At 44.2% G+C, this 21,441-nt stretch overlaps 1 protein-coding gene across 1 annotated transcript in view; it reads right to left on the bottom strand.

Annotated features, from left to right (window-relative positions):
- C3H6orf163 (chromosome 3 C6orf163 homolog) overlaps positions 1 to 21,225 on the bottom strand; it is a 32,950-nt gene extending 11,725 nt beyond the window's left edge. The window contains exons 1-3 of the mRNA XM_048845070.2: positions 20,886 to 21,225; positions 7,510 to 7,604; positions 450 to 557 (exon numbers count right to left, since the gene is read on the bottom strand). Coding sequence (XP_048701027.2) covers positions 450 to 557; positions 7,510 to 7,604; positions 20,886 to 21,033 — 351 coding nt within the window. The 5' untranslated portion in view covers positions 21,034 to 21,225. The remainder of the gene's footprint in view (positions 1 to 449; positions 558 to 7,509; positions 7,605 to 20,885) is intronic.
- Positions 21,226 to 21,441: the final 216 nt, after the last annotated feature.

Here is a 21,441-nt window from a genome sequence, read left to right as displayed (position 1 = left end):
AAAGTTAATCCCATCTTTAACTGCTGTGCTGAATAGAAATCGACGTAAGCAGGTGCTTAAAGTTAAGCATGTGCTCAAGCAGTTTGCTGAATTGGGATCTTACAGGGCATCTGTCACAAAACAACTAAGTTTCATATAACAAAAATTAAAGTATAGAATGCTAAAGACCAATCAGAAAGAACTAGCTAACCCAAGTATCTGACCAGACAGAACCAAATAATCTGGCATAAGGAAAAACACAATGATCCTCAAGGCAAGCTACCCTATCAGACAACAGGACTCAGTTCCCAGCTGATACAAAATGATAGCAGTGGACAAGCACAAACAGAACATCTTTAAACATATAGTATGACAATGTATTTTGTTGATAAGGTGATTCAATTCCATAGTTGGACATTTCTACAGGAAAATATTTGGTCTATTAGAAGTGGAAGCAAATGACTCCAAACCTTTAGTTCCTTTTCATGCTTTTTTTTTAGGTCTTCTAAGAAACTGTTGTGTTCAGCAGTTGCCTGATCAAGGGCTTGTTCCACTGCATCTTCTTTTTCCTCTTTAGCCTTCAAATAAAAATAAAAATCATAGCCCAAATGCAGTTAGCTAAAGATCTGTGAACATGGTATTCTGACTTGGATCAGAGATTATTGGAATCAAAAGCTTGATTGTTTTTCATTAAAAACTTAGAGCCAGATAAATATATATAGAAATGATAACATGTGTTGTTTTGGGCTATTTGACAAAATTGTTACATTGATCTTTGGAAAATTGCCGGTACAGTGATCAATATTAAAAAGTAAGCATTTGCTAACATGGTACCACACAATGGCATTGAGATACCACAGCTTTGTTACCTATTATAAGCATAGTGGGCAACTCTGGATCTCACATAGCACTGTGTGGAAAAGGATTGGCAAATGTTGATATTTTAGTAGTGATCACAGTGTGTTTCAGAGAAAAAATTGTGATGTAAAATTTGTTTAAATTCTTGATAATGTTAAAAATGTGCCTTGCTGAGAGTAGATTTGGCAAGACAATAGACTGATAAAATAATGTCAATTGACTGGTCAGTTCACTGCTTATTGACTGACAATGATCAAATATTCCAGCAAGAATGCCCTGATATAGGCGGAGGCTGACCTTTTTGATTGCATCATGATGCCATCTGTTAGCAAATTTACTTAAAGGTCTTAGAGTAGCAGCCGTGTTAGTCTGTATCCGCAAAAAGAAAAGGAGGACTTGTGGCACCTTAGAGACTAACAGATTTATTTGAGCATAAGCTTTTGTGAGCTACAGCTCACTTCATCGGATGCATTCAGTGGAAAATACAGTGGGGAGATTTTATATACACAGAGAACATGAAACAGTGGGTGTTACAATACACACTGTAACGAGAGTGATCACTTAAGGTGAGCTATTACCAGCAGGAGAGCGGGGATGGGGGGGAACGGGGGACGGACCTTTTGTTGTGATAATCAAGGTGGGCCATTTCCAGCAGTTGACAAGAACGTCTGAGGAACAGCGTGGGGGGTGGGGGTGGGGATAAACATGGGGAAATAGTTTTACTTTGTGTAATGACCCAACCACTCCCACTCTTTATTCAAGCCTAAGTTAATTGTATCCAGTTTGCAAATTAATTCCAATTCAGCAGTCTCTCTTGGAGTCTGTTTTGCAAATTTGCAAAAATTCTCAAATAAATTTCAGAGGAACAGCCGTGTTAGTCTGTATTCGCAAAAAGAAAAGGAGTACTTGTGGCACCTTAGAGACTAACGAATTTATTTGAGCATGAGCTTTCGTGAGCTAGTCTCTAAGCTGCCACAATGACAGGTTTCAGAGTAACAGCTGTGTTAGTCTGTATTCGCAAAAAGAAAAGGAGTACTTGTGGCACCTTAGAGACTAACCAATTTATTTGAGCATGAGCTTTCGTGAGTTACAGCTCACTTCATCGGATGCATACCGTGGAAACTGCAGCAGATATTATATACACACAGAGATCATGAAACAATACCTCCTCCCACCCCACTGTCCTGCTGGTAATAGCTTATCTAAAGTGATCATCAAGTTGGGCCATTTCCAGCACAAATCCAGGTTTTCTCACCCTCCACCCCCCTACACACAAACTCACTCTCCTGCTGGTAATAGCCCATCCAAAGTGACAACTCTCTTCACAATGTGCATGATAATCAAGGTGGGCCATTTCCTGCACAAATCCAGGTTCTCTCACTCCCTCACCCCCTTCCAAAAACCACACACACAAACTCACTCTAACACGGCTGTTACTCTGAAACCTGTCATTATGCAAGGCACTGCATTTAGCCGTATGGAGTGGAAATCTATCAACTGCATGAAAAAAACTTGTAGAGATACAGACAGACATCATCTTCCTTTCCAAATGCAAACAGATGGACATCGTACCAAAAGGACTGAAGGTAAAAAATCCATTACAATCTACATACCACACAGACTATGCTGACAGCTTGTGCCACACGCTCTCAAAGAAACTGCGGAATCACCTGATCAACATCCTCTACAGCAAACAGGGAAAGATTAAGAATGAGCTCTCAAAAATGGATACTCTCATAAAAAACCAACCTTCCACACAAACTTCCTCGTGGCTGGATTTTATTAAAACTAGACAAGCCATTTACAACGCACACTTTGCTTCTCTACAAAAGAAAAAGGACACTAAACTTTCTAAACTACTACATACTACAAGGGGCCACAGCAATGGTTCCCTCAACCCACCTAGCAATATTGTTAACCTATCCAACTATACTCTCTGCCCAGCAGAAGCAGCTGTCCTATCTCGGGGCCTCTCCTTCTGCCCCTCCACCCCCACGAACATGATACAGTTCTGTGGTGACCTAGAATCCTATTTTCGACGTCTCCGACTCAAGGAATATTTCCAAAATACCTCTGAACAACATACTAATCCACAGAGGCCTCCCTACCAACACTACAAAAAGAAGGATTCTAGGTGGACTCCTCCTGAAGGTCGAAACAGCAGACTGGACTTCTACATAGAGTGCTTCCGCCGACGTGCACGGGCTGAAATTGTGGAAAAGCAGCATCACTTGCCCCATAACCTCAGCCATGCGGAACACAATGCCATCCACAGCCTCAGAAACAACTCTGACATCATAATCAAAAAGGCTGACAAAGGAGGTGCTGTTGTCATGAATAGGTCGGAATATGAACAAGAGGCTGCTCGGCAGCTCTCCAACACCACTTTCTACAAGCCATTACCCTATGATCCCACTGAGAGTTACCAAAAGCAACTACAGCATTTGCTCAAGAAACTTCCTGAAAAAGCACAAGATCAAATCCGCACAGAAACACCCCTGGAACCCCGACATGGGATATTCTATCTATTACCCAAAATCCATAAACCTGGAAATCCTGGGCGCCCCATCATCTCAGGCATTGGCACCCTGACAGCAGGATTGTCTGGCTATGTAGACTCCCTCCTCAGGCCCTACGCTACCAGCACTCCCAGCTACCTTCGAGACACCACTGACTTCCTGAGGAAACTTCAATCCATTGGTGATCTTCCTGATAACACCATCCTGGCCACTATGGATGTAGAAGCCCTCTACACCAACATTCCACACAAAGAGGGACTACAAGCCGTCAAGAACACTATCCCCGATAATGTCACGGCTAACCTGGTGGCTGAACTTTGTGACTTTGTCCTTACCCATAACTATTTTACATTTGGGGACAATATATACCTTCAGATCAGCGGCACTGCTATGGGTATCCGCATGGCCCCACAGTATGCCAACGTTTTTATGGCTGATTTAGAACAACGCTTCCTCAGCTCTCGTCACCTAAAGCCCCTACTCTACTTGCGCTATATTGATGACATCTTCATCATCTGGACCCATGGAAAAGAAGCCCTTGAGGAATTCCACCATGATTTCAACAACTTCCATCCCACCATCAACCTCAGCCTGGTCCAGTCCACACAAGAGATCCACTTCCTGGACACTACAGTGCTAATAAACAATGGTCACATAAACACCACCCTATACCGGAAACCTACTGACCGCTATTCCTACCTACATGCCTCCAGCTTTCACCCTGACCACACCACACGATCCATCGTCTACAGCCAAGCTCTGCGATACAACCGCATTTGCTCCAACCCCTCAGACAGAGACAAACACCTACAAGATCTCTGTCAAGCTTTCTTACAACTACAGTACCCACCTGCGGAAGTGAAGAAACAGATTGATAGAGCCAGAAGAGTTCCCAGAAGTTACCTACTACAGGACAGGCCTAACAAAGAAAATAACAGAACGCCACTAGCCGTCACCTTCAGCCCCCAACTAAAACCCCTCCAACGCATTATTAAGGATCTACAACCTATCCTGAAGGATGACCCAACACTCTCACAAATCTTGGGAGACAGGCCAGTCCTTGCCTACAGACAGCCCCCCAACCTGAAGCAAATACTCACCAACAACCACATACCACACAACAGAACCACTAACCCAGGAACTTACCCTTGCAACAAAGCCCGTTGCCAACTGTGCCCACATATCTATTCAGGGGACACCATCACAGGGCCTAATAACATCAGCCACACTATCAGAGGCTCGTTCACCTGCACATCCACCAATGTGATATATGCCATCATGTGCCAGCAATGCCCCTCTGCCATGTACATTGGTCAAACTGGACAGTCTCTACGTAAAAGAATAAATGGACACAAATCAGATGTCAAGAATTATAACATTCATAAACCAGTCGGAGAACACTTCAATCTCTCTGGTCACGCAATCACAGACATGAAGGTCGCTATCTTAAAACAAAAAAACTTCAAATCCAGACTCCAGCGAGAAAATGCTGAATTGGAATTCATTTGCAAATTGGATACTATTAATTTAGGCTTAAATAGAGACTGGGAGTGGCTAAGTCATTATGCAAGGTAGCCTATTTCCCCTTGTTTTTTCCTACCTCCCCGCCCCCAGACGTTCTGGTTAAACTTGGATTTAAACTTGGAGAGTGGTCAGTTTGGATGAGCTATTGCCAGCAGGAGAGTGAGTTTGTGTGTGTGTGTGTGTGTCCTGGGGGGAGGGGGGAAAAGGGGGGGGGGGTGAGAGAGCCTGGATTTGTGCTGGACATGGTCCACCTTGATTACCATGCACATTGTAGGGAGAGTGGTCATTTTGGATGAGCTATTACCAGCAGGAGAGTGAGTTTGTGTGTGTGGTTTTTGGAGGGGGGTGAGGGGGTGAGAGAACCTGGATTTGTGCAGGAAATGGCCCACCTTGATTATCATGCATATTGTGAAGAGAGTTGTCACTTTGGATGGGCTATTACCAGCAGGAGAGTGAGTTTGTGTGTAGGGAGGTGGAGGGTGAGAAAACCTGGATTTGTGCTGGAAATGGCCCAACTTGATGATCACTTTAGATAAGCTATTACCAGCAGGACAGTGGGGTGGGAGGAGGTATTGTTTCATGGTCTCTGTGTGTATATGATGTCTTCTGCAGTTTCCACGGTATGCATCCGATGAAGTGAGCTGTAACTCACGAAAGCTCATGCTCAAATAAATTGGTTAGTCTCTAAGGTGCCACAAGTACTCCTTTTCTTTAAGCTGCCACAAGTCCTCCTTTTTAAAGGTCTTAATCACTCATTTTACTACATGCTAATGCCACCTGTTGGGGAAACGATGAACTAATTGAAAGATGAGCATCTTGATTGGCTGGTATCTTCTAGAACAAATATTGTTTGTATGCATAGCTTTAGTTGTATACCAGGCCATCAATGTACATGGTGGCTTACAAAGCACGTTAAACAAGTTAAAAGACACAGTCCCTGCGCCAAAGAGCTTGCAATCTAAACTGACTAGACAAACATATGGAAATTAACTTTGAAGGGAGTAGGGGTGGAAGAGGAGGGTTTACACCTCCTCTGCTGACACAAAGAGAAAAGATGGACAGCCATTAAGTTGCCTGAAGAATTGGCCTGCTGCTTCCTTAGCATAAGTGCTTTTAAAAATGACTTTTTTCTTGTATGGTTGCTGTGTGTTTGTTTTATTTGTTTAATTTCATTTTTATTTTCTTTTGTAACTGTTCAGTCTTGAATACCATTCACATTTAAGTGCTAACCTAACATCGCTGAACTTCATTGTGTTTTGCATTTTTTCTGAATTAAAATAACTCAGTTAAGTAATTTGGTTTTTTTGTAAGTAGGCATAAATGTCTAAGGCTAAGCTTATTGGAGACCATAAAGGCTTACTTTTTTTTGTTACTGCTGTATTAAATTAATGCTTTAAAATATTTTACCATTTTTGACATTATTTGACAAAAGTTGACTGGTTATTTTTGGATGGTCAAATGCCCAAGCTAGTTGAGCTTGATAGCTAGAGGATCATATTTGTGTGCAAATTTGTGCATACAGAACCTGCTTTTGGTCACATTGCAGTCAATGGGAGTTCTGCTATTCATTGTGTACAGGATTTGGTACTTATGCAGCAACAACTGTAGAGTTATTGTCTGTCACATAAACAAGAATTGATAATTGGTTAAAAATAAATGTTGTATTAAAAAATTTAACCTGTAGACTGTGTGTTCTTTCCAGTATTTCTAGATTTAAAGTAGAAAATGAACTGGCAGATGAAGGTGAACTGATATTAACTATCAGTTTAAACATAGATGGCAGCTGACTGGGCGTGGCTGGGAGTGAGCGCCAGAAACTCCGAGAAGTAGGAGCACCCCCCACACCCTGAGTTCCAGCACCTATGGCCTACATGCCACCTCTGCTCTGCCCTGAGGCCCCGCTCTTGCTTGGCTTCTTCCCCTGAGGTTCTGCCCCCACTCTGCCTCTTCCCACCTCTGCTCCACCTCTTCCCCTAAGGCCCCCCCTGCCCACTACCCTCTGCCCCCTCCCCTGAAACCCCCTGCCTGCCCGCCACTTATTCCTCTGCACCCCGTCCCTTGAGGTCCCCTGCCTGCTGCTTGCTCCTCTCTGCTCCCTCTCCCGAGTCCCCACACCTGCCCATCGCTCGTTTCTCTCTGCTCCCGATGCTCCCTCTGCCCACTGCTTGCTCTTTTTTTTATGCCCCCTCCTGCCTTAAGGGCGAGCGATGGGGTGTGAGGGGGTGTAGAGGAGCAAGCAGAGGGTGGGGCCTCAGGGGAAGAGGTGGAGCGGAGGCGGGAGGAGATGGCGCAAGGGCGGGGCTATGGGGAAAGAGGCCAAGTGGGGGCACGGCCTCAGGGCAGAGCACAGGCGGGGCCACGGTCTGGGCACTGGTGGCTCTCCACTTCTTGGGAGCTTCCAGCGGCAGCGCTCCAAAGGTGGCGGGCTGGCATGCCTCCTAAGGGAGCTGCGCCTCATCGGGCATTTCTTGCCCTATTTTGGGAGGCTTACCTTCTCCAAGCCTCTTATATCTGCCACCCATGAGCTCAAAGGAATTTATCCACAATTTGCATGCTACAACACAGATTCCGAAGAGTTTAAAGGAATTATAAAGGTTAATTTCAATGATAGTAATATAACTTAACTTACCTGAGACCATAGTTCGGCTTTAATTTTTTCAATCCGTTCTTTTACTTCTAATTCCTTTTTTTCACATTGTTCTTGTTGAAGATCTGCCCCAAGATCTATATATATTCAACAGAAATGGATCATGTGCAACATGTTACAAGTATAAAGAAACTGTAAACTGTCTCCTGCCCGTTTGCTTGATTTGATAGTTAAAAAAAATTAAAAAGATACACAATGTGAATCCTCGCGGCAGACAGTATTTATAATGTAAATATTAATACAGTGTCTTAAGTGTATGCACTGCTTTAAAAACAAGGACTCTGCTCAAGGAGCATACAGTCTAGGAACTTGATCTTATGAGGTGCTGTGGACCCACAATTCCCACTGATTGATGGCTATTTGGTGACCTATATGAAATAAATTTGGTGGTCTTAGTCTATTTCCTAGCCAAGAAATGTTGACCTCACCCAGTCTACCACAACGGCTTGCGCTAATTCTCTCCATTGTCAGCCCACACAGTAGAAATAAGTGCTGAGTAGGCATTTGGACTCAACTGCCATCTCAATCCAGAAATTAATCCCTCCAAAAGAGAATTAAGGCACATTGATGGGGCAGTCTGGAGAGTCGACACTGTCACTACTAATACTGTATCCATTTTGTGGATAATAGAGGTTGCCAGACTCCAGGGTTGTCTAGCTCAGTATCTTTCAACAGCATCAAGTTCACTATAGCCATGCGAGTTTTAGAACCATGTGTATCAATATGTGCACCAAGGGTAACAACCACTCTACCAGAAGGACATATATAGGCCAAATCCACTCAGGCCACATCTACACTATGGGGATTATAGGGACATAGCTATGGTGCTGTAGCTATGCCGGCGTAACCCCACAGTATAGACACAGCCTACAGCGAGGGGCCGGTGATTCTGTCATTGTAGAAATGCCACCTCACCAAGCAACGGTGGATAGATCGACAAAAGCATTCTTCCATTGACCTAGCTGCGTCTCCACCGGGGATTAGGTTGGCATAGCTACGGTGCTCGGGTGGGGGATGGGGGTTGATTTTTCACATTCCTGAGCAGTACAGCTATGTTGACCTAAATTTTAAATGTAGATCAGACCTTAGGTTTTTTTTTCCTGCCTATCATCAAACCTGGGACTGTTGATATCTTAAAAGAAGTAGTATGTGAGTACATAGTTTAGTAACATATAGTTAATAAGAAATCATACTATATTATGTAATTTGTAGTTTCTGACTACTTAGGTGTGACTATTCTCCATGAATGGAATTTCACACAAGATATCATTTTTTATACTGAGAATACTGAGTTTTGAAAATTATCTCATCTTTTTCTGGCCTATGTGGGGAAAAGCGCAAAAGGGACTATATGGCTGATGTACTAGGCTACAAAGAATAGTATAGTGTACTGAAACTTGCTACAAGAAGGCACATTTCCATGACTGGCACATACATTAGGCATATAATTGCGCTAGGCTAGCTGCAATAATTCTGTTAATAAGCTTCACATAAATATGAGTGTGAATCTATGAAGGCAGTATATACAAAGAACATGAGTGAATGACAAGTAACTATCTTAGGCCCTGTCTACACTGGCAAGTTTCTGCACAGTAAAGCAGCTTTCTGCGCTGTAACTCCCAAGGTGTACACACTGCCAAGCTACTTAGTGCGCAGAAACTGCACAGTTGTACCGCTCTAAAAAAACCACCCCGACGAGAGGCGTAGAGCTTCCTGTGCCATGGCTATGGACACCGTGGCGGTTACAGCGCTGTGATTCACCTCTGGGAGGTGTCCCACAATGCCTGTTCTCACCTCTCTGGTCATCGGTTTGAACTCTACTGCCCTGCCCTCAGGTGACCAACCATCATCCCCACCCCATACTTTCCTTTGCAAATTAGAAAGTCCCCCTACTGTTTGCTCAGTGATGCGTGCAGTGGTCTCAGCACATCTTTCCAGGTGGCCAGGCCTGCTCCACGCACCAGATAATCAGCCGCTTGGAGCAATGCCGAGCTGCTGGACCTCATCGGCATTTGGGGCAAGGAAGCTGTGCAGTCCCAGCTGCACTGCAGCTGTAGGAATTATGATAACTAAGGACAGATTTCATGATGCAGGATAGAAAGGGGCCATGACCGGGACACTCTGCAGTGTAGGGTCAAAGTGAAGGAGCTGCGGAACGCCTACCACTAGGCGGGGGAGGCAAACTGCTGCTCCGGTGCTGCGCCCACAAGCTGCTGGTTCTACAAAGAGCTGGATGTGATACTCGGTGGCGACCCCACCTCCACTGCAAAGGCCCCTGTGGATACTTCGTTGGCTCATGTGCCAGTCGCAAGTGGACCAAGCCAGGAGGAGGAAATCTTGGATGAAGAGTGGGAGGGGGGACCCAGAGGCAGAGGATGGCTCAGACACCTGAGATGCATGCAGTCAGGAGCTCTTTTCTACCCCGGAGGAGCCTAGCCAGTCACAGCAGTCGGAACTTGGCAAAGCGCAAACAGGAGAGGAGGCCCCTGGTGAATGGATCTGATTTTGGGAATTGCTGAAGCGATTTGTTTTGGGGGCAGGAGGGTTGCAGAAATCAGGCTTGTCTCCAACCGCATGCCTAGTCTGAGCGGCAGAACAGGTTGTTGATTGACTCCCTCACTTCACGGGAATTTCCCTCAAGGATCTCCAGGAAACTCTCGTGGAGATACTGGGCAATCCGCTGCCGCAGGTTCCTAGGCAGAGCTGCTTCGTTTCTTGCCCCATTAACAGTAACTGTCCCACGCCACTGTGCCCAGTATACAGCAGGGTCTGGGAAGAGTGATTCACCCTGCCGCTGCAGCTACTCACCATTTTAGGGGTCTTGTGGCTCTTGTGTGCTTGCCTGGAGTCAGTTAGTGACAGGTGTGAGAGTACTGGCTGTGTTTTAAAGCACTGAATCAGTGTTGTCTGTGTTGCAAACACAATACTGCTTCTGTAAAATGTTGCATTTAAACTTCACAGAGATGACCTTGGGAGGCCAGCCTCCCTTATCAGCAGCAGAACGGCTGTGCAGAATTAGAAAGCGCCACGAAGAAATAAGGAGGACTTTCTCTGTGAGGTTATGATGCACTCTGCCTCTGAGAAACAGGAATTGAAGGAGTGGTGGGACAGCAAGAAGAGGGACCAAAAGGAGAATGTGGGACACCAGAAAGAAGCCATGGAGTGGCTCTTAAACATTCTGGAGCACCAAGTGGACACGCTCCAGGCGATACTAGCTCTTCAGACCAAGCAGCTCCGCTCCCGCCCTCCCCTGCAGCCGTTGTCACAAAACTCTTTCCCATGCACCTCCCTCACACCACCAACACACTATTATCAACCTCCTGATTCCACTTTCTACCCACAGCATTCCACTCCTCCCTCCTCACAGTCCAGCAGTGTGGACTCCCAATACCCACTGCACTCAACGCCTATCCATCTGCAGTTTGGCCCTGCTGAAGTACAGCACCCGATGCATTGTTCTCCAAAGGAGAAGGTTGGGTATGATCCCTGGACATACAAAAATCTGTAGCCATCCCAGGACCCCTCCTCCTTTTGATGCCTTCCCTTCCCCCATCCCCTCCCTGCTGATAAATTTTTTCATTTGACTCCCTTCTCTGGTTGTTGTCTTTTAATAAAAGAATTGTGTTTGTTTGGAAGCAATCTTTATTTTATTAAGTGAAAGCAAAAAGAGCACTGCAAAACACATACAATTTTGTTAAAGCCTCTTCTTGCATCATGTGCACCAATCACCTCCTAGCATTACAAGCACTGCAATCCCAAGCATAGCAACCAATATTAGTGGCTTTCAGCCTCAAATTGCTGCCTCATGGCATCCCTGATCCTTATGGCCCCACACTGTGCCCCTCTGATAGCCTTTGTCTCTGGCTGTTCAAACTCAGCCTCCAGACATTGAGCCTCTGCGGTCCAGCCCTGAGTGAAGCTTTCACCCTTCCCTTCACAAATATTATGGAGCATACAGAACGTGGCTATAAGCATAGGAATATTGTCATCAGCCATGACCAGCTTCCCATACAGGCATCGCCAGCGGGCTTTTAAATGGCCAAATGCACACTCCACAGTCATTCTGCACTTGCTCAGCTTGTTGTTGAACTGCTTCTGGCTGCTGTCAAGTTGCCCCACGTACGGCTTCAAAAGCCATGGCATTAAGGGGTAGGCAGGGTCTCCAAGGATCACAATGGGGATTTTGACTTCCCCTACTGGGATTTTCTGGAAGAAAGTTCCTGCTTGCAGCTTCTTGAACAGGCCAGTGTTCTGAAAGATATTTGCATCTGGCACCTTTCCGGACCAGCCTGCATTAATGTCCGTGAAACGTCCACGGTGATCCACAAGCGCCAGGAGAACCATAGAGAAATACCCCTTGCGATGAATGTACTTGGTGGCTAGGTGGTCTGGTGCCAGAATTGGAATGTGTGTGCCATCTAGCACCCCTCTGCAGTTAGGGAAGCCCATTTGTGCAAAGCCATCCACAATGTCACACATGTTGCCCAGAGTCACAGTCTTTCAGAGCAGAATGTAATTAATGGCCCTGCACACTTCTGTCAACATGAGTCCAACGGTTGACTTTCCCTCTCCAAACTGGTTAGCGACTGATCGATAGCAGTCTGGAGTAGCCCACTTCCACAGTGCAATTGCCACGCACTTCTCCAACAACAGGGCAGCTCTCATTCTTATGTCCTAGCGCCACAGGGCTGGGATGAGCTCATCACACAGTCCCATGAATGTAGCTTTCCGCATGCGAAAGTTCTGCAGCCACTGCTCGTTATCCCAGACGTGCATCACGATGTGATCCCACCACTCAATGCTTATTTCCTGAGTCCAAAAGCTGCGTTCCACTGTGGTCAGCACCTCCGTGAAAGCCACAAGCAATCACGTGTCATAGTTACTGCACGTGGCAAGATCAATGTTGCACTCCTCTTGCCTTTGTAGTTTAAGGAATAACTCCACGGCCACTCGTGACGTGTGGGTCAGAGTGAGCAGCAGACTGGTCAGCAGTTCAGGATCCATTCCTGCAGCCTGAAAGAGGCAGGGTGTGCACTACACAAACCGTTGAAAGATGGCGCCAAATGTGGACGGAAGCACAGGGTTTGCTGGGATGCGAAGCAATGCATCACGGGGCACAGGACTGGACCCAGGATGCCCCACAATCCCCTCACCTTCCCACAAGTCTTAGCGGCGAAAGAGATGCTCTGTGGGACAGCTGCCCAGAGAGCACCGCCCCAAATAACGCTGCAAGTGCCGCAAGTGTGAACATGCTATTGCACAGGCAGCTGTCAGTGTGAACACACAACAGCAGTTTTCCTTCTGTGCTCTCTGAGCAGTGCTGTAACTAAGGGTGACCAGACAGCAAGTGTGAAAAATTGGGACAGGGGATGGGGGGTAACAGGAGCCTATATAAGAAAAAGCCCCAAAAATCGGGACTGTCCCTATAAAATCGGGACATGTGGTCACCCTACTGTAACTGCCAGTGGTGTAACTTTGCCAGTGTAGATGTGCCTTCAGCGAGAGACAAGGTGGGTGAGGTAATATCTTTTATTGGATCAGCCTCTCTTGGTGAGAGAGACAAGCTTTCAAGCTTACACACTCTTCTTCAGGTCTGTGAAACATACTGTCACAGCTAAACACAAGGTGGAACAGATGGTTTAGCGTAAGTAGTTAACACATATTTCAAGGGACTATTCAAGGTGATGTGGCCCGTTAACACACCGTCAGCCATTGGCTGGGGGAGGGGCTGGGGAAGGAAGTGGGCGGAGGCAGTTGGGAGGGGAGTTGTTAGTGGGTTACAGATTGTTGTAATAAGCCAAAAAATCCAATGTCTCTGTTCAGTCCATGATTGTTAGTATCTAGCAAAGTTATTAATTTAAACTCCCAGGCTCATCTTTTGAAAGTATTGTGCATGTTTCCTTTGAGGATGACGATGAGAGGTCAGATATAGAATGATGGCTTTGTGAAAAGTGTTCACCCACAGGTAATATGGTGTTTTTGGCTTTTATCATTTTTCGGTGTGACTTCATTTGAGAGAGTAGTGATTTTCTGGTTTCACCCATATAGCTGTTATTGGGAGATTTACTCTGCTGGATGAGGTACAGCACATGTTGTCATAGGCATGTGTAGGACCCATGGATCTTGAATGGTGTGTTGTGATCATTACAGCAGTGGAATTATGTCTGCAAGTTTTGCATCTGTTGTTCTGGTAGGGTCTGATGCCACTTTGAGTTGGTGTGTGCTGGTCTGTGGGGAGCTTGCTTCTGATGGTGAGCGTGGACAGGTTGGAGAGTTTTTTGAAGGCCAGAAAAGGCAAGTTCTGGAAAGATTTATTTCAGGATGGGGTCCCCATAGAGTATGGGTTGTAGTTATTTGATGGTACTCCATATGGGTTCCAGTGTGAGGTGGTAGGTGACAACTAGGGGTGTTTTAGGGCAGTCAGAGGGGGGTTTCATTTCTATATTGAAACAGGTTCGCTTTGGGTATTTTGGTGGCCTATTCCATGACATGATCTTCTCTGGTGGTGTGTCCTTGTCTGGTGAAGGCAGTTTTGAGTGTGTTAAGATGTATAACTTGGACTTTCTCCTTGGACTATATTCTGTGGTATCTGAGTGCCTTGCTGTAGATAGCAGATTTTTTCGGTGTTTGGGTTGGTTACTGGATCTATGAAGGTAGGTGTGGTGATTTGTGAGTTTCTTGTATATAATTGTCTGTAGGGTTCATTGTTGAAGCTGATCGTGGTGTCCACCCATACAATATTTTACAAAGTAAAAGGGGAAAATACTCTAAAACAGGACATTTTTAAGAGGCTCCCAGTGTGTTTTATGTTGTCTATGTCAACTATAAGCTCCTCAGGTCAAAGACCTTGATTTCTAGGTCTTCTACAGTCCTGAGCACACTGTTGATACTTCAAATGTATTTTGAAAAGCAACTATCCCAAGCTCTAAGAGCTATTGAATAATGACTTAAGCCTGTTTAGTAACCCACATTATCGAACATAGGCAGTGTGACTCACAATACTAATATCACTGATCAAAGATCCCTGCAATAGTTAGGTATAGAAATTCTTACTTTATTGATTTTCCTCGGACTCTTGCTATTAACATACTAATACTACCATACAATTTCTTTCAATTTTTAAACTATAATTGCACTGCAATAGAAAATCCACTTACGACCTTAGAGATAGTTTATACAGTAAAAGCTTTGTTATCCGGCATGTTGGGAAAATGGGGGGTGCTGGTTAGTCAAAAATTCTGGTTAACTAAGAGTTATACTTACCAATGGACTACCAATTTTCAAAGAATTATAATACAATAAAATGAATAAAATATAAAATAGTAAACAGGTACTCACCAATCTAATAGTAGTGCTGCACTGCAGAGTGTTTGGTTTCTTGAAGCACTTAAGTATATACAGGGAAAGTTTTCTATACAGTAGGTTATCTTATGACACTGCATATCACTGTGGGCAGTGCATGGCATACACCCAGATCACTAAAAATACACTTAACACTAAAACTATACTGAACATAATTTAATTTTTCTTTGATGATTCAGAAGGCACTTCAGGATGTTGCAGTGCCTCAGGGTCATCCTTATCAACATCAATTATCATTGTAGATGTAAAAAGAAAAGGAGGACTTGTGGCACCTTAGAGACTAACCAATTTATTTGAGCATGAGCTTTCGTGAGCTACAGCTCACTTCATCGGATGCATACCGTGGAAACTGCAGCAGACTTTATATACACACAGAGACCATGGAAACAATACCTCCTCCCACCCCACTGTCCTGCTGGTAATAGTTTGTCTAAAGTGATCATCAGGTTGGGCCATTTCCAGCACAAATCCAGGTTTTCTCACCCTCCACCCCCCCACACAAATTCACTCTCCTGCTGGTGATAGCCCATCCAAAGTGACAACTCTTTACACAATGTGCATGATAATCAAGTTGGGCCATTTCCTGCACAAATCCAGGTTCTCTCACCCCCTCACCCCCCTCCCAAAAACCACACACACAAACTCTCTATCCTGCTGGTAATAGCTCATCCAAAGTGACCACTCTCCCTACAATGTGCATGACAATCAAGGTGGGCCATTTCCAGCACAAATCCAGGTTTTCTCACACTCCCCCCCACCCCATCACAGGGCCTAATAACATCAGCCACACTATCAGAGGCTCGTTCAGGGCCTAATAACATCAGCCACACTATCAGAGGCTCGTTCACCTGCACATCCACCAATGTGATATATGCCATCATGTGCCAGCAATGCCCCTCTGCCATTTACATTGGTCAAACTGGACAGTCTCTACGTAAAAGAATAAATGGACACAAATCAGATGTCAAGAATTATAACATTCATAAACCAGTCGGAGAACACTTCAATCTCTCTGGTCACGCAATCACAGACATGAAGGTCGCTATCTTAAAACAAAAAAACTTCAAATCCAGACTCCAGCGAGAAACTGCTGAATTGGAATTCATTTGCAAATTGGATACTATTAATTTAGGCTTAAATAGAGACTGGGAGCGGCTAAGTCATTATGCAAGGTAGCCTATTTCCCCTTGTTTTTTCCTACCTCCCCCCCCCCCCCCCAGATGTTCTGATTTAACTTGGATTTTAACTTGGAGAGTGGTCAGTTTGGATGAGCTATTACCAGCAGGAGAGTGAGTTTGTGTGTGTATTGGGGTGGGGGTGTGTGTGAGTGTCATAAATATAAAGGGAAGGGTAAACCCCTTTGAAATCCCTCCTGGCCAGGGGAAAGCTCCTCTCACCTGTAAAGGGTTAAGAAGCTAAAGGTAACCTCGCTGGCACCTGACCAAAATGACCAATGAGGAGACAAGATACTTTCAAAAGCTGGGAGGAGGGAGAGAAACAAAGGGTCTGTGTCTGTCTGTATGCTGGTCTTTGCCAGGGACAGAACAGGAATGGAGTCTTAGAACTTTTAGTAAGTAATCTAGCTAGGTATGTGTTAGATTATGATTTCTTTAAATGGCTGAGAAAAGAATTGTGCTGAATAGAATAACTATTTCTGTCTGTGCATCTTTTTTGTAACTTAAGGTTTTGCCTAGAGGGGTTCTCTATGTTTTTGAATCTAATTACCCTGTAAGATATCTACCATCCTGATTTTACAGGGGGGATTTCTTTATTTCTATTTACTTCTATTTTTTATTAAAAGTCTTCTTGTAAAAACTGAATGCTTTTTCATTGTTCTCAGATCCAAGGGTTTGGGTCTGTGGTCACCTTTGCAAATTGGTGAGGCTTTTTATCCAACATTTCCCAGGAAAGGGGGGGTGCAAGTGTTGGGAGGATTCTTCATTGTTCTTAAGATCCAAGGGTCTGGGTCTGTAGTCACCTAGGCAAATTGGTGAGGCTTTTTACCAAACCTTGTCCAGGAAGTGGGGTGCAAGGTTTTGGGAAGTATTTTGGGGGGAAAGACGTGTCCAAACAGCTCTTCCCCAGTAACCAGTATTAGTTTGGTGGTGGTAGCGGCCATTCCAAGGATAACGGGTGTAATATTTTGTACCTTGGGGAAGTTTTGACCTAAGCTGGTAAAGATAAGCTTAGGAGGTTTTTCATGCAGGTCCCCACATCTGTACCCTAGAGTTCAGAGTGGGGGAGGAACCTTGACAGTGAGGAAACCTGGATTTGTGCTGGAAATGGCCCACCTTGATTATCATGCACATTGTAGGGAGAGTGGTCACTTTGGATGAGCTATTACCAGCAGGATAGTGAGTTTGTGTGTGTGGTTTTTGGGAGGGGGGTGAGGGGGTGAGAGAACCTGGATTTGTGCAGGAAATGGCCCAACTTGATTATCATGCACATTGTGTAAAGAGTTGTCACTTTGGATGGGCTATCACCAGCAGGAGAGTGAATTTATGTGGGGGGGTGGAGGGTGAGAAAACCTGGATTTGTGCTGGAAATGGCCCAACCTGATGATCACTTTAGATAAGCTATTACCAGCAGGACAGTGGGGTGGGAGGAGGTATTGTTTCATATTCTCTGTGTGTATATAAAGTCTGCTGCAGTTTCCACGGTATGCATCCGATGAAGTGAGCTGTAGCTCACGAAAGCTCATGCTCAAATAAATTGGTTAGTCTCTAAGGTACCACAAGTACTCCTTTTCTTTTTGCGAATACAAACTAACACGGCTGTTACTCTGAAACCTGTCATTGTAGATGTAGAAGATGTAGGAGATTGGGCTGAATCTGTACGGACCCTATGACACACCCTTGAAGCTGCTTTTTTTGAATAAATCCCTGACATCAGCTTGCTTAATTTTCTTCTGCCTCTTTTGCATAAAACTAGAGTGCAGAATGTGTGATTGCATAACCTCCCGGGCAGTATAACATGGCTGCCTTTCTGCAAATTTAATTATTGTAACAAAAGCTGAAGAAGCCTTTCCCCAAGTTGTTTTGTCCTCTTCACTAAAATCTTCTTCACTGTCTTTATCAGTGTCGTTTGACTTTTCAGGATTCAAAACATTCTCTGTTATTTCTGTATCAGTAACAGTATGTGTCACTTCAACCTCCTTGTCAGTTTCAACCCACTCTCCTATCTCACTTTCATGAAGTTTGTTGATTGGGTGTGAAGAAGGACTATCCGTCACCATTTCAAGAATTTGTGCTAATGTATTTTTTCTAACTCTTACTTTAAAGCCTTTAAATTCATCTTCATCAGAAGAGACGTCTGCAAACATAACATTAGGCTACAATTTTATCTAAGCTCTTTAATGTTTCACTTTAACAGAATTTCAGGCACAAGCAACATTAAAAATTGCATCTTTTATGTTATAACGAGATTGAAAGTCCTGGATAGTGCCTTCATGATTGATCAGCTTTCTTAGGAAATCTGTTCTGTGATAACATTTCATTTGGCCCTGGTCCATAGGTTGAATCAATGAAGTAACGTTGGCAGGCAGGAAGATGGTAAAAATACTACCAGACACTAACTCTGTTTCTTGAGAGTGAGCTCTACAATTGCCTAGCAATAGAATAACTTTGCTATCTTTGGGTAAGCTTATTTTTCTAAAATATTCTTTCACTGCAGGTACAAAAACATGATGAAACCAATCATAAAAAAATTCTTTGTCCATCCATGAATTACCTTGTGCTTTGTAAACAATAGGTAAATGTGCAATACCTTTGAAAGCTCTAGGATGATTATATTTTCCAGTCACCAAAAGTTTTATTCTATGCGAGCCTGCGGCATTAGCACACGTAAGAACAATTAGTCTGTCTTTATTGTGCTTAAAACCAGCAGCGTTAAATTCGCTTGCACCTGCTAGGGTAGAATTTGGCAAACATCACCGAAATAGGCCAGTTTCATCAGCATTATACATTTGTTCAGGGGATAGATCATGTTCAGCGATTAAATTTCTAAATTTCTAAAAAATTCACAATATTTATTTCACTTCATGGTCAGCCAATTTTTGTTCACCGGATACATCTAGCTTTCTAATATCGTGACGAAGTTTGAAACACAAAAGCCATCGTTCAGAAAATGCACATGGCTCAGTCAATTCCATTTGCTTATAAAAATCTTTTGCCTTTTCAACGAGCATTGAGCCAGAGATAGGGGCACACTCCCATTGTTTCAATGAAAACCATTCGTATAAAACACTGTCTATCTGGTCTAATTTAGGTGTATGCAGAGTATAGCGATGTTCAACAGCTTTATTTGACTTACAACTAGCAAAAATTTGAGCAATTGTCCTTTCTGAACCTTGATGTTGTATATCATGGACAAGCCAACATTGTACTCTTGCATCAAAACATTCCTTTCTTGCCCTTTTCAAAACATGTACAAATATCTATTTTCTGTTTTAATGTCAACACAACTCTCTTGTGCTTCTCTCCTTTGCTTTTCATTGGTATTTTGGATGCCATAATGGTAGGGTAGTGTTGATATTTTATGATAAACACAGGACTATACACAGAGTAATAAACCAACAGATCACAATGGCGGATACAAACAGAAAGAACAGCATTTGGCTCTTCTCGGCTAACTCGAGCATAGTCCGACTGCTCCCGGAAATACTCGGGTCCAGAATAACTTTGGCATCGATTCTACTTAGCTTCTGCATTGGTCCCGGTTACTAGATTGAAGACTTGTATTGGAAGATATCAGAAATGCTAGTTTCTAGAGCTTTCTGGTTGGTAAAGTGCTGGATAACACAGCTTTTACTGTATAAGTATGCCAGAGTCCTGTCAGGAACTGTTGTTTCAGGGGCTTGTTTAGGCCCTGTACACAGTTCTGGTAGTAAAGAGTTTAACTATTTTTTGAAGAGTTATACCCAGCAAAGTTATAACATACACCTCTACCCGCTTTCCTTGCCCCGGCCCCAGCCGTGTCGCTGGGGGTGGAGGGTTGGGGAAAGGCCCCACACCCACTGGCAGCGGGAAGCTGGGAGCTGGTGGAGTGGAGCAGGCTGGGGCTGGGGCTGGGCTGCTCCACTTCCGCTGCTGCCAGTAAATGCCGGGATCCCTTCCCCCAAGCCCCCTTCCTTGAGCGACATGGCTGGGGCCGGGGCAAGGGAAGTGGAGAGGGCTTCTCCCAGCCCCCCGCTAATCACCCAGGCCACTCTGGGCCTGTGGAGCCCCCAAAAGTGCCCCCCCACAGCTCCTGCCACTGACCACCCCCTGAGACCCTCTGCCCCTTATCCAACCCCTCGGTCCCGGCCCGGCACCCTTAACACGCCGCTTAGAGCAGCGTGTTGGAGCCAGACACACTGATGCGCTGATCCGCTGGAGCACACAGCCCCAGCCCCCAGAGCGCTGCTTTACCGTGTTCTAGCCGAATTCGTGTTATATTGGGTCGTGTTATATCGGGGTAGAAGTGTAGTTGTGGCCACAGTCATTACACAGTAGTCTCTAGCATGATTTCTATTTCTCTCTCATCTGTTTAGGGCTTGATCTAAAGTCCATTGATGTCAAGGGAGAAACTCCTGTGGACTTTGCACTGAACCCTTGTAGAGTGACTAACTAAGGCCCAGATCCTGAAACAGGAAATGTAAAAGCAGACTTCAGTTTTGTATTGTAACTTTGCATTACTAAAGAGTTTTTAAAAAATCTTTGTCAAGCATGGTTCTTCTCAATCCTTTTAAGCCTTACTTACAACTATTTTCAAACATGCTCATACATAGCTTTCTTTTTTTTGCTCCAGTGTGAGCAAATCTTTAATACCCCGAGAAGAGTAATTATTTGATCTGGAGTATTTGTACATATTCATGAATAAGTACATGTATCCATCTCTGATCAACCAGGAAAGGCCATTGCAAGAAGATGTGAATGTCAAAAATAAAGGCATATATAAGCGTTTTGGATATCCCCAATTGGAGAATTACAAATGAAGCATTCAGGAAATCAACTTACCTAATATATCCCGATGAGTGTAATACCGTGTTTTGTAAGGCTTATACTCCCAAATCCGTTCAAAAGTAGCAGGTGTAGGTGGTGGTGGTATTATTTTTGAGCATACAGCACAACAAACAAAGGAGCTCAAATCCGGATTTCTAATCATGGTTGTATAAAATATTCAAGGTTGTTACTAAAATGTCCAAACTGCCCTAATCCTTGCAGACAAAATGCTTACTGTTACTACAGAAAACATGCAGTCCAGTTAAAAGATAAAATCATTCACTATTAGGATGATGTCTAAAACATTTGCCTGCAGGTTAAGAAACACATGTGGTGAGGAGCTCAATAACATAATGCGGACTGATGATGGGAGAGGATTTATTAACTGACCTCTTACAGCCTTAAACCAACCTCATACCTAGCAACTGTTACTAGGCAGGACAAGATTTGCTCACAAAAGCAGTTGTAGTGTTAAGCAGCATCTCATCACATTTTTTATTACTTAAGGCGTGGCAACAATTCCTCTCAAATCCAAGCAGTTTAAAGGGATTTTAAAAGTATTTAGCAATGG

The sequence above is a fragment of the Caretta caretta genome, chromosome 3 (assembly GCF_965140235.1).
Source record: "Caretta caretta isolate rCarCar2 chromosome 3, rCarCar1.hap1, whole genome shotgun sequence".
Taxonomy (NCBI): domain Eukaryota; kingdom Metazoa; phylum Chordata; order Testudines; family Cheloniidae; genus Caretta; species Caretta caretta.
Note: the sequence above shows the minus strand (reverse complement) of the source record. Positions and strands in the feature narration are given on the sequence as shown.